This window comes from Triticum aestivum, chromosome 7A (assembly GCF_018294505.1).
Source record: "Triticum aestivum cultivar Chinese Spring chromosome 7A, IWGSC CS RefSeq v2.1, whole genome shotgun sequence".
NCBI lineage: Eukaryota > Viridiplantae > Streptophyta > Magnoliopsida > Poales > Poaceae > Triticum > Triticum aestivum.
The window spans coordinates 303,231,607-303,245,837 of record NC_057812.1 but is presented as its reverse complement, the minus strand read 5'-3'; the positions used below and the strand labels follow the sequence as shown (position 1 = coordinate 303,245,837).

At 44.4% G+C, this 14,231-nt stretch overlaps 1 protein-coding gene across 1 annotated transcript; it reads right to left on the bottom strand.

The window, feature by feature from the left end:
• Positions 1-2,330: 2,330 nt before the first annotated feature.
• LOC123153344 (multiple myeloma tumor-associated protein 2 homolog) lies at positions 2,331-5,421 on the bottom strand. The gene is made up of 4 exons (XM_044572509.1): positions 5,248-5,421; positions 4,047-4,136; positions 2,966-3,227; positions 2,331-2,836 (listed from the first exon to the last, which is right to left on the bottom strand). The coding sequence occupies exons 1-4, from the start codon at positions 5,288-5,290 to the stop codon at positions 2,545-2,547; spliced, it is 687 nt and encodes a 228-aa protein (XP_044428444.1). The 5' UTR covers positions 5,291-5,421; the 3' UTR covers positions 2,331-2,544.
• Between the last annotated feature and the right edge of the window lie 8,810 nt (positions 5,422-14,231).

Sequence of the window (14,231 nt, the reverse complement as noted above, 5' to 3'; positions counted from 1 at the left end):
GGAAAGATTCGTGCGATTTGTATTTCTGAGAAGTTGCTGATGTGGGGGAATGGAAGTACGCTGATTATTTGGTTAGCCGAGGAATCCTAATACCAGCGGGTTTGGGTGTTGGACAAGTAACTGAAGGAACGACAGAAGAGGAAGACGCAGAGCAGAAAGTTAAAGATGCAGTTCATCTGATCATGGCTAAGCAATAGCTGCTGAACGGCCTTGACAGCAATGAGGAGATGAAAGAGCTTGTGAAGATAATGGGCAAGATCGTTGTGCTCCATTGGATGATTGTCTCTTTATTTGCGGTGTATGTAGCACTCGTGATGTATTCAGTGGCTATGACATGAGCATTTTGCTGAAACTAGTAATGAATGAAACCTGTTTAGCAGGCTGGGCGTAGTGTTGTGAACATCCAGTGATTCTATTAACGGAAATCGAGGGTATCCCCTTTTGCTCATAAATAAATAAATAGCATAGGCCCTTTTGCTAATAAATAAATAAATTAGCAGAGGCCCTGTCGGTTCAGTTTTGTCCCCATTCGAAGACGTAGCGAAAATTGCAGTCCAATAGCAAGTTATGTCATCAAATACAAGTTTCACAGCCAAATATGAGTACAACTAAACAATAATGTCATCATGTTTTAGTCGTCATACAATTAGCAAACACAAATCAACATACATAATAAGTGATGTTTTCACAGCAAGAAAACTAAACAACAACTTCATCAAGTTTTAGTTGTCATAGCAAAAACAATTTCACATAGTAGATAAAAAGTTGTCTTCTCACAGGCAAATACGACAAAAACAATCTAATCATCATCCGCGTCAGCAGTGTCAACATTTTCGCCATGTGTAGCAGTCTGAATCATAATTCCCCCCAGTGCCATCTTCTTCTTCATCCTCAATATCCTCGAACGTTAGCGTCTTATTGATCAACTCTCGTACGTCCACAGCCTGATAGGGAATGTTTTCGCCAGCGTTATTGACGTGATGGTTCTCAAAGATACTACGAACATCTGTGGAATCTTCTACATCAAGAGCAGTGTAAGCATCATCTTGTTGCGCAACTTCATTAAACGAATTCCTCTGCTCAAACCTTTGCAATACTCTCCAGTCATCACTACATGCAAATGTGACTTCCAAGAAAAATATCTGTGTTGCTCGATTTGATAAAATAAAAGGCTTGTCGGTGTGGTACGCCGCCTTGACATTGATGGATTTAAAATAATTATCAGCTTTGGGTTTTGTGATCCTGAAAAACAGGTTGTACCAACGACAGCAGGACAAAACCACACATCGTTGAACCTCGAAACTGGAGATCTCTCACACCCCGTGGTGCACCAGTCCGAGAGCTACAACCGCATCGTGGTGGATGTCGCCGGCTCGTCCCAGGATGGACCATCATTGATCTGACGTCCACCGGCACCGTCAGGGTTCCGGGCTCGGACAAGGAAGAGTAGGGCCTGTGAGATGACGGCGCCTTAAATCCGGGAGCCGGCTCGTGTCCCATGTCCTACTCTACCTCGCTGGCGACCGGACCAACACTTGGAGAAGCGTAGCCAACCGCCGGACATGGACACGGCAGAGCCGGACGAGCTCCACTTAAAATTAGGTTTGTGTTGCATGTAATAGTATGGATTTGAGATTTCTAATTTGAGATACCCAGTTGTGAAAATGATTATTTGAAACATGACCAGTCACTATCCGCGGGGCTGTAGGTGCTCTTAGAATCTCTATCACGATGTCTTGCTCCACTGGAGAAGCTCATACGGCAATGCTTGAAGAACATAAATGGGTACATTGATCTGAAAACTGTTGTTAGTTTTGCTACTGGGAATCATGGCTTTCTCAGGAAATTTGAACGCAGCGATGATCATTGTCAGAAAAGATCGTACCCATGAAGTCATGCAGCTAGGTATATTTATTTATTCTCTTGGATGGACGTGTTTCCCAGACAAATAGTACTCCTATGCAGATTTTGTAAAAAAAAAGGCTGTCATGTAAAAATAGCCCACAAGAAGATAAAATAAAATAACCCACAACAATGAAGGTATATATACGATTAATGTTGAACCATTAGAATAGTTATGCAGCTACAACGCACGTGTAATTAACAAATGAAAACAAAAAAAAACTTGCAAGAGGTTTGAGTCAATGAAAAAATTGCTTTCCAAATATAATGTCAAATATTAGAAAGAGGTCCTAGAAAATTTATTTGATTCAAAGGGTCTTCCATTTTTGCTGCACCCGGGCAGAACTTCACTAACTGATTGAACAAGTAACCAAGGGAATTATAAAATTTGAGCCGACTAAAATTCATCAGACATGATTTCAGTCTTCTTCATGAAACACCATCTTTTCAATCTTCAACAGGCACAACAAAGTCATGCGATTCTATCCGTAGTTGCACATGTGTTTCTGCGAAATAGGGGCACGGTATAGACAGCAGAATTGAATCATACACTACATTATCAAGCAAGAGTAGCATCCAAGTCATGAAACATGCAAGTAAGGTACAGTAGCAATACTGTTGCAGCGCTGCTAGCCTGCTATGTTAATCAGAATCATGCCTCCTCTTCTGCTTATCCTTGCGGTGGCGCTTCTCCCTGTCCTCCGAGTCGTGTCTACTCTCATACTTGTCTCGCTTCCTCTCTTTTCCCTCATAGTGCTTTTCACGCCTCCGCTCTTTTTCTCTGTCCCCTCTCCTCTCTTCGCCCCGCCTTTTTCCCCTCCTATCACCTTCAGAATCTTCCTGCTTCGTTGCAGGTGCAAAGTCAACCTGCTCAGGCTCCGTTCCAGGAGGGTCAGGACTAAGAGAGCTTGGTTCTTCCTCGTTGTGAGGAGCCCTGGAGTCATGGAGATAATATGTGCGTTAAATTAGATAAATTGACAATAAAATATTATACTAATATACAGTACCACATTCCAAGGGAATTAAAAAAACATAAATAAATTGTTCTGGTGTGAAAACCTACTTGTATAAACCTAATCCTTGCACTTGTGCTGCTTCAGCATGGCCGGCTCCCAAATCCTCTGCGGTAGATCCCCTCTTTATTAGCTCAGCGTATTCATGCTTATCTAAACGATTGCCCTTTGGTCGACTGCTACGCTTGGGAGCTAAGCCAAGTGCCTCGCGCATGGCCTGTTCCTCCTCCTCTTTCACTCTCCTAATTTCTTCCTTCATAGCGTCTTCTGAGTCAGATTGCTTATCCCTTGTATACCACAACAAGTCCTTCCCTGGCAGAGATAGCCAGAGTGTCAATATTATAAAGCAGACAATTTGCGCAGTCAATCACAAGACTAAAGAAATCCATGCAAGATGCATTGCCATTTCAGCCTACTTTAAGTGCAAGCCCATGAAGCCACATGCACAAGCCCAACCGTAAGACACAATCAGGAACTTGCTGCTATCAAAAGGCAGTTATGCCAATGCTAGTGTTCATATTTTACCACCGCAAGAGCATAATAAATGGTAAAAAAAACATGTTATTATGTAACTGGCACACCATACCTATGAACTAGAAGGTTGAACTGTGTAATTGCTCAACCTAATTGTATCCAGAATGTATCCAATCCATAGAGATGATCTAGCAGATAGCAGGTTTTTTTTCAGAGATACGAGTAGCACAGTAGGTATGCAGACTGACTTTTTTACATTATGCCAGATCCTATAATCTAGTTGATCATAGTGCACTAATAAACTTGCCTCACTAAAACATAATAGTGAAATTGTAAAAAGACATAATAACAACTCAGACAGTCAGCAATGATTTGATTAGCAACTTCAGGACATGAGTTGCTAGAGCAATGTGGATTCTTTGAGATTATTATAAGTTATAACTAATGTGCCCTTTGCTAGAAGAATACGTAGTTACACACACATCAAACAGGGAGCTCATCGCATATTAAGTAGTTCACAAGTGCAAACGGGGTTCAGCAGGAAATTATACCAAGAAACATGAGGTTTTGAATCAAATTCACAAAACTAGGAAAGGGCAGTGACATAAGAAATCCGTAGTGCAAGAAAGGGGAGGGGAGGGGGGGAGAGGCGCTTACCTTTCTGCCATCTACCAACAGGAGCCTTAACACTATGACCAAGGTAATTCTCCCGGTGCTTGTCAACCTTCACATCATCCCATTTGAATTCTGTGAGAATAAATAAGACAAGATACTAAGTATTGAGCTATCGATCTCCATTTTATGTCACAATATAATAACAAAGTTATAATGATAAGTATAATAGAAGGCTAGAAAATGGAAATATCAGTGACAATAAGTCAATAACTATTGATGGAATACACGTCTGAGTTGTGATCTGGACTTTTAGGTTCACATTTTGTACTTTGGGTTTTTAAGAAGAAAAAAACAGTTTTTTGTGATGCACTGCAGAATACTAGAGGCATGGCATTAAAACTTTATTTCAATCGTTCCATTTAAATAGGCAAGCAAGGTACAACTAGTTGACAATGCCAGGTTAGTTGTAAATCATAGTTATCCCCTAATATGTGAAGTAAAAACATAATAGCACTAGGCTATATACTGCTATAACTGTTCCAGAACACAGGCAGAAGCGCAGACGTAATTGTAACTAGAATCTAATTATTTTGGTAAATTATTCTTACTGTTGATTAGCAGGGACTTTGCCCATTCCAGTGATGCAACTAACATCTAAAAAGGATATAGAAATATAATGAACATAAGTCAATGTCTTCATTTTTGTGTTGTCCACCAGCTTGAAGAATAAACACTGGTGCATGTGCATATTGTATACCTCAACAGTTTTTGAAACCTGTACAAATTTATTTAAGGTCATAGGTTCGCTTAGATGGATGCTGATGCCAGAATAGTGAAATACTACTATGTGACATCATGTCTAATCCTGGAAAATGACCTAGATGATAGGGGGGGGGGGGGGGGGGGGGGTCCAGCGTAAGTTCTGGTAATTTAGCATGGTAAAGTATCCCCCTCTCTATTGTTTCAATATGGTCCTTGTAGGTACTACAACTATGTGTCTACATCGCGACCCTCTTAAATTAACACAGTAGCACAAAATAACCCAATCCCTTGGCAATTCCCATCTCCCCAACGAAATATCGAGTGGAACCAACAGCCCAGAGCAGGCCCGCGAACGCAGGGTAGGAGAACAGGCCGTTTGGGGATAACCGGTACAACAGATCGCCAACTCCTGCATCGAAACCCTAACGGTCGCTGCAGAACCGCGTCGTCAGAAAGTTAATATGAAATTAGGGGGGCTTACGATCTCGCCCGCCGCGGACGCCGCCTCTCGTGGGATGGTACATCTCGACGACGATAAGAGGGAAAGGGGGGAAGATGAGGAGGATTCGGGGGTTCCAGGAGGAAGACGACGGCGAGAGGTCGGCTCGGGTGGTCAGACGCAGCCGTTATATGGGCTGGGCTGAGGCCGACTATAGACGGTTTTACCAGCGGACATCCAATTAGGGCAGCACCCCTCAAAAAAAAATCCAATTAGGGCAGCAGAAAACAACAACAACTCCAACCCGCCTACCTTCACACGTGTAGCATGCTATTTAGAAAAACGTGACGTTTTGCTAACCATTCTGTGATTGAGATTGTTAGGTGAATAGTGGTATCCCCAACTCACTAGGGTTTAAATTCTGGTGATCGCATTATTTCTGATTTTATTTCAGGATTTCCGGCGATGCGCTTTCAGTGGGAGGAGACGTTCTCGTCGACGACGAGGCACCTATGGTGACTTCGTAAATCTCAAGATGATATGCCGGCTTCAGTCTCTTGGAGGTGCTCATAGAGGTAGGGTGCGCGTGTGTGCGTTCATAGGGTGAGTGTATGCGAGTTTTACCTTTTTTTTCGTAGATCCGTTTATTCAAAACGTTTTATCTCTCAAACCGTGCGTCGAAATCTCGAACCGCTTTCACCGTTGGATTCCACGCGTCAAGATCTTCAAAACTAGATCCATGTTGATAGGTTTTGACGAACTTTTTTTCACGAAAAAAACCGGACGAAAAAACCGAACCGAAAGCACAGGTTTTTTTCCTTTTCGAAAAAGGCACGCCCGTGCCTCCCGCGGAAGCAAAACTGTGACTCTCGCGGAAGAAAAGAAAATGAGTTTTTTTTTCGTTTCCGATGAGGCGCGGCCGTGACTCTCGTGAAAGCACAACCGTGACTCTTACGGAAGCAAAACCGTGACTCTCACGAAAGAAAAAAAATAGAAAACTGGTTATTTTTTTCTTTCCGAGAGGCACGGCGTGACTCTCGGAAAGCACAACCATGCTTCTCACAGAAGCAAAACCGTGACTCTTGCGAAAGAAAAAAAACATAAAACATTTTTTTGTTTCCGAGAGGCACGGCCGTGACTCTCGCGAAAGCACACCCGTGCCTTTCACGGAAGCAAAACCGTGACTCGTGAAAGAAAAAAAAACGTGTTTTTTTCGTTTTCGAGAGGCACGGCCGTGACTCTCGCAAAAGCAAAACCGTGCCTCTCGCAAAAGCAAAACTGTGACTGTTATGAAAGGGAAAAACATGTTTTTTCGCGTAAAATAATTTTTTTTAAAAAAAAATTTGATTGAAAAGCTAAGGAAGACTGGTGAAAAAACAAAACGTCAAAAAACCTGAAAAAAAACGTTTAAAAAGCTAAAAACGCGTGCGGAAAAATTAAAAAACAAAATCCGGAGAGAGCGCCTAGAGGGCGACACGTGGTGAATGGCTGAGAGCGCGCCAAGTGGCGCTGATCGTTGCGAGGCTCCTGAAGAAGCGCTCGTTGTCAGTGTCAAAACCGGCAGATCTCGGGTAGGGGGTCCCGAACTGTGCATCTAAGATCGATGGTAACAGGAGACAAGGGACACGATGTTTACTGCTACCTCTTGAGCACTGCGTTGGTTTTCCCCGAAGAGGAAAGGATGATGCAGCAAAGTAGCGTAAGTATTTCCCTCCGTTTTTGAGAACCAAGGTATCAATCCAGTAGAAGGTTGCGCGCTCGTCCCTAGTACCTGCACAAAACAAATAACTCCTCGCAACCAACGCGATAAGGGGTTGTCAATCCCTTCACGGTCACTTAGGAGAGTGAGATCTGATAGATATGATAAGATAATATTTTTGGTATTTTTATGATAAAGATGCAAAGTAAAATAAAAGCAAAGTAAATAACTAAGTATTGGAAGATTAATATGATGAAGATAGACCAAGGGGCCATAGGTTTCACTAGTGGCTTCTCTCAAGAGCATAAGTATTTTACGGTGGGTGAACGAATTACTGTTGAGCAATTGAAAGAATTGAGCATAGTTATGAGAATATCTAGGTATGATCATGTATATAGGCATCACGTCCGAGATAAGTAGACCGACTCCTGCCTGCATCTACTACTATTACTCCACTCATCGACCGCTATCCAGCATGCATCTAGAGTATTAAGTTCATGAAAACAGAGTAATGCCTTAAGCAAGATGACATGATATAGAGGGATAAATTCATGCAATATGATAAAAAAAACCATCTTGTTATCCTCGATGGCAACAATACAATACGTGCCTTGCTGCCCCTACTGTCACTGGGAAAGGACACCGCAAGATTGAACCCAAAGCTAAGCACTTCTCCCATTGCAAGAAAGATCAATCTAATAGGGCGAACCAAACTGATAATTCGAAGAGACTTGCAAAGATAACCAATCATACACAAAAGAATTCAGAGAAGATTCAAATATTGTTCATAGATAAACTTGATCATAAACCCGCAATTCATTGGTCTCAACAAACACACAGCAAAAAGAAGATTACATCGAATAGATCTCCACAAGAGAGGGGGAGAACATTGTATTGAGATCCAAAAAGAGAGAAGAAGTCATCTAGCTAATAACTATGGACTCGGAGGTCTGAGTAAACTACTCACACTTCATCGGAGAGGCTATGGTGTTGATGTAGAAGCCCTCCGTGATGGATACCCCCTCCGGCGGAGCTCCGGAACAGGCCCCAAGATAGGATCTCATCGATACAAAAAGGTACGGCGGTGGAATTAGGGTTTTTGCTCCGTATCTGATCGTTTGGGGGTACGTAGGTATATATAGGAGGAAGGAGTACATCGGTGAGCAACAGGGGGCCCACGAGGGTGGAGGGCGCGCCTGGGGGGGGGGGGTAGGTGCGCCCTCTTACCTCGTGGCCTCCTCTTTTATTTCTTGACGTAGGGTCCAAGTCTCCTGGATCATGTTCGGCGAGAAAATCACGTTCCCGAAGGTTTCATTCCGTTTGGACTCTGTTTGATATTCCTTTTCTTCGAAACCCTAAAATAGGCAAAAACAACAATTCTGGGCTGGGCCTCCGGTTAATAGGTTAGTCCCAAAAATAATATAAAAATGGATAATAAAGCCCAATAATGTCCAAAACAGTAGATAATATAGCATGGAGCAATCAAAAATTATAGATACGTTGGAGACGTATCAAGCATCCCCAAGCTTAATTCCTGCTCGTCCTCGGGTAGGTAAATGATAAAAACAGAATTTTTGATGCGGAGTGCTACTTGGCATAATTTCAATGTAATTCTTCTTAATCGTGGCATGAATATTCAGATCCGAAAGATTCAAGATAAAAGTTCATATTGACATAAAAATAATAATACTTCAAGCATACTAACTAAGCAATTATGTCTTCTCAAAATAACATGGCCAAAGAAAGTTCATCCCTATAAAATCATATAGTTTAGTCATGCTCCATTTTCATCACACAAGAATGCTCTCATCATGCACAACCCCCGATGAAAAGCCAAGAAATTGTTTCATACTTTAGCAATCTCAAACCTATAAACTTTCACGCAATATATGAGCGCGAGCCATGGACATAGCACTATGGGTGGAATAGAATATGATGATGGGGGTTATGTGGAGAAGACAAAAAAGGGAGAAAGTCTCACATCAACGAGGCTAATCAATGGGCTACGGAGATGCCCATCGATTGATGTTAATGCAAGGAGTAGGGATTGCCATGCAACGGATGCACTAGAGCTATAAATGTATGAAAGCTCAATAAAAGAAACTAAGTGGGTGTGCATCCAACTTGCTTGCTCACGAAGACTTAGGGCACTTGAGGAGGACCATTGTTGAAATATACAAGCCAAGTTCTATAATGAAAATTCCCACTAGTATATGAAAGTGACAAAACAAAAGACTCTCTATCATGAAGATTATGGTGCTACTTTGAAGCACAAGTGTTATAACGCCCTCGACGTGGCTATATCTCCCACGTGTCGAAGCATGACTTAGAGGCATAACCGCATTGAAATCAATGTCGCAAGTGAGGTAATCTTCACAACAACCCATGTAATGAAATAGGGGAATAAGAGGTACGTAGTTGGCTTACAATCGCCACTTCACACAATTACATGAATAAAGCATTACATCATCCAGATACACTCAAGGTCCGAGTACGGAACCAAAATAAAAGAAGACTACCCCAAATGCTACACAGATCCCCGATCGTCCCAACTGGGCTCCACTACTAATCAACTGGAAACGGAAACAACATAACAAACACGATCTTCATCGAGCTCCTCCCTGAGCTCGGTTGCCTCACCTGCACGATATCATCGGCACCTGCAAGGTGGTTTTAGAAGTATCTGTGAGTCACGGGGACTCAGCAATCTCACACCCTCGCGATCAAGACTATTTAAGCTTATAGGTAGGGTAAAAGGTATGAGGTGGAGCTGCAGCAAGCGACTAGCATATATGGTGGCTAACATATTCGCAAAAGAGAGCGAGAAGAGAAGGCAAAGGCATGGTCAAACAACTATGATCAAGAAGTGATCCTAGACTACTTACGTCAAGCATAGCTCCAACACCGTGTTCACTTCCCGGACCCCGCCGAGAAGAGACCATCACGGTAACACACACGGTTGATGCTTTTTAATTAAGATAAACTTTAGGTTTTCTACAATCGGACATTAACAAATTCCCATCTGCCCATAACCGCGGGCACGACTGTCGAAAGTTCAATCCCTGCAGGGGTGTCCCAACTTAGCCCATCACAAGCTCTCACGGTCAATGAAGGATATTCCTTCTCCCAAGACAATCCGATCAGACTCGGCATCCCGGTTACAAGACATCCTCGACAATGGTAAAACAAGTCTAGCAAAGCCGCCCGAATGTGCCGACAAATCCCGATAGGATCTGCACATATCTCGTTCTCAGGGCACACTCAGATGAGACTAGCTATGAGTAAAACCAACCCTCAAGTTTCCCCGAGGTGGCCCCGCAGGCAGCTCAGTTTGGACCAGCACTTAGAAGCACTGGCCCGGGGGGGTTAAAATAAAGATGACCCTTGAGTCTGCAGAACCCAAGGGAAGGTGGTAGGTTGTTAGTGCAAATGGTAAAACCAAGGTTGGGCCTTGCTGGAGGAGTTTTATTCAAGGCGAACTGCCAAGGGGTTCCCATTATAACCCAACCGTGTAAGGAACACAAAATCCGGGAACAAAACACCGATATGACGGAAACTAGGGCGGCAAGAGTGGAACAAAACACCAGGCATGAGGCCGAGCCTTCCACCGTTTACCAAGTATATAGATGCATTAAATAAATAAGAGATATTGTGATATCCCAACAAAATACCCATGTTTCAAACAAGGAACAAGCTCCAATCTTCACCTGCAACTAGCAACACTATAAGAGGGGCTGAGCAAAGCGGTAACATAGCCAAACAACGGTTTGCTAGGACAAGGTGGGTTAGAGGCTCATGGCAATATGGGAGGCAAGGTAAAGCATGTGGTAGGTATCGCAGCATAGGCATAGCAAAAGAGCGAGCAACTAGCAAGCAAAGATAGAAGTGATTTCGAGGGTATGGTCATCTTGCCTGAGATCCCGCAAGGAAGAAGAACGAGTCCATGAAGAAGACAAACGGACGAAGTCGAACGGATCCTCACAAACACGACGTTATAGGAACTAACCCGAAGAAGCACCAGAAAGAAGCAAACAACATAGTAAACAACCATCACATAAACATGGCATGATGCACAATCAAGTATGATGCATGTCCGGTTTAATGAAGCATGGCATGGAAAAGTGCACAAGCAATCCTACAAATTATGTGGAGCCCAATATGCAACTCTGTTGCATATTGACGGAACACCACATCAATTATTTAGTTCACTCTCGATTGGGTACTCAACAATATTAAATGTTGGTTAACATGGCAAGAGGTGAAGCATAACAAAACTATACCATTTAAACAATTTAAATGGGGCCGGATATAACAAACAACAAATCCGGTAAATCCCCATATGCATTAGCAACTTAATGCAACAACAATTTTAAACATCTTAAAGTTGTTAACATGATGCGGATGACATGAACAAGTTTATGCAATTTTTATTAAAAGTTGACAAGATTATTATGAAGCATTTGTCACCGTGGTGGAAAGGAAAGGGGTGTCACGGCAACGATACCGAAAACGGTGCCATGGCAGCGTTCCGGTTCCAGTAACTCGATTGAGATATCGATGCAAAGGAGAAGTGTGCGGATGCGTGTAAAAGATGGTGGGGCGCTCCCGGATTCCGGGTGTCCCACGAGTTGGCGACAAGGAAACGAGTGACAATACGGACACGGTGCAGACAAAGGGTGCATCTCATCCAACATGCATTCATTTGTTCACAGGCGTCGTCTCGGGGTTATACCTTCGAGGTGAGACTTTTCGGAACGGATCAAGTTCGTAGCGGAAGTAGACGGTCTCGCCACGTTCGTAGTGGTAGTAGTTGTCCTCATGCCGTAGTGAAAGTAGTGGTTCACATAGATGGTAGTGGCACATAGCAATTGTGGATGAACTTGGAGGGTCATCGTTAGTCGTTTACGGGTCTTCGGCGATGGTTGTGGTACACGTTCTGTAGAAGTACGGGCGGCAGTAGTGGTACATGTCTATCGTTGCACGGGTTTCCGTAGATGTTCGGGGTCACGGTGAGGAACTTGATGCATCGTTGAGCTTGGCGTCCAAGGAATCCTGCGTAGTCGTACACGAGTCGTGGTCGAACTTGACGGTTCCGTTACATGGTTCTTTGGAGACGATAATGGTGTGTGGGTCTTTTGGCCCTGATAGTCGTACACACATCCAAAGAGGAACTCGGCGTTCTGATGCGGTGTAGGGGTACTAGCCGATTGTTGTCGTGGTACTTTGCGTTTCGTTTAGCACTCGTTCGAGCATCCGTGTGATCTTGTCGGTGGTGTACTTGGCGATTTCCAAGGCGGCCTTGACGCATCCGTTCATAGAGTACTTGGCGGTTTCGTGTAACTGGCGTCATTTCGACCTTGAGGGAGAAGAAACAACATGCCCACAGTGCCCGGTGGGGATGGTCCTGCAGCAACAGGAGGTCGATGGTGGAGCAGCAGCAAGATGAAGAGCTCGGCGGCCTGGACTCGCCGGTCGGAGTGACGACGGGGTCACCGGGTGGCGCGGGGACAAAGCAGTAGGAGAGACGGAGCGGAGGAACAAAGTCACGGGCGGCGGATCCGGCCGGGAACAGGCGCCAGCGGCGGGAACCTCGTGGGCAGCCACGACGAGGCCCCTGGCAGGGCAGGGCGATGACCCTGTGAGGTAGGGATGGCGCGACGGAGAGGGTCTCGCGGCTGGAGGGGAGGCACGTCCTCGCCGGAGGTCGGGGCAGCTCGAGGAGGACATCGGGAAGGGAGGTGCACGACCGGAGGGAGCCAGAGCAGCGGACGACAAGAGGAGCCGAGTGCGCGGGAGGTTCCCTGAACGCGTGCTCGAGCGTGGGATCGAGCAAAGGGAAGGGATCCGGCACGCTGCTGTTGATGGAAAGGGCGCAAGGACGGCGAGGAGGCCAACGGGGCTCCAGCGTGGCCCACTTCTCCGGCGAGGGTGGAGCGCGAGGTCTGGCGCTGGAGGCACGCGGATGCGAGAGGGAGAGGATCGGGCGCGATGCGTGGTTTCTGGGGGTGCAGCGCGAGGGAGAAGGAGGGCATCAAGGGAGAGGGACGATAGCTCGGCGGCGCTCTAGGGAAAGAGATCGACCGAGAGAAGGAGGAGCGATGCGGGAGTAGGCGAGCAGCGCACGCTCTCCTGGCGGCGGGGAAGAGGGAATCGGGAGAGGACAGAGGAGATCGAGCAAAGCTCGCTAGGGTTAGGTTAGGGAGTCGGCCGGCGCTGGACCTTGGGCCACTGGTGGAACGGGGCTGCTGGAGGCCCAAATGGCCAGGCTGGGCTCTCTCTCTCTCTCCCTCTTAATTCTTCTCTTTACAATAATAGAGAAAAATAAGAGAAAGGAAAAGAGAGAAGAGAAGGTTAGAGGAAGAATTTGGGCATGCGGTTAAATCTCCCAGACTCATAAAAATGAGTTTGTTTCGAGAAAATGCATTTGGCACCGCTTGAAAGGATTGCATTCAAACACATTTGAATGTGATTCAAATAAGTTTGAATTAACAAAACATATTTTTGGAGAGTCCAAAAATGTTTGGAATTTTTGTGGAGATCGGGAAAGCGATGAAAGAAAATATGGGCAAAGTTTGAGGACCAAACTTGAAGCAGGAAAAAGGCATAGGAATTAAATTGCAAGTATGTTAAGCTGAATTCTGAAATAGTGGAATATTTATTATAGCTCCCTAATATTGGGATATATGTTGTAAAGAGAACCACCACGTGAATTCCCTCGGGTTAAATGGACCGAAGATCCATACAATTTATTTAAGTGAGTTTTAGTTGGCTTTGAGAAAAAATGGCATGATGACATGATGCAATGCACATGATGCAAAGATGAATGCAACAAACGAAACAAAACACACAACAAAACCCGGAAACCACGGAAGGCATCTGAAGCTCCGATCTTGGGGCGTCACAACACTCCACCACTACAAGAGGATCTCGTCCCGAGATCTAGAATGGCACCGGAGGAAAAACAGAAGAGAAAAGAGAAGAGGTAAAACTAAGTTGCTTCTTTGACAAATGAGTGAAACCAAAGAACCTTGAAAAGTTGAACAACTTGAAAGGAATAATACCACGGAGGTTATCGAAGTTGAAAAACACTCAGGTAGAAACGAGATATACAAGGGTCGATAAAGATCAATTATGACAACACTCCGATTAAAACAAGATAGAGAAGGAATAAGAATGATATAATTTGGACAACACTCCGACTGTAAATGGAAGGAATTAAACATGATCTTGACAAAACAAGATGATGGGTCGAAGAGAGCAACATCACAACGCCTCCGGAAGAAATGAGAAGATGGAATGGAATGAATGGAGGAGAAAATAATATCTT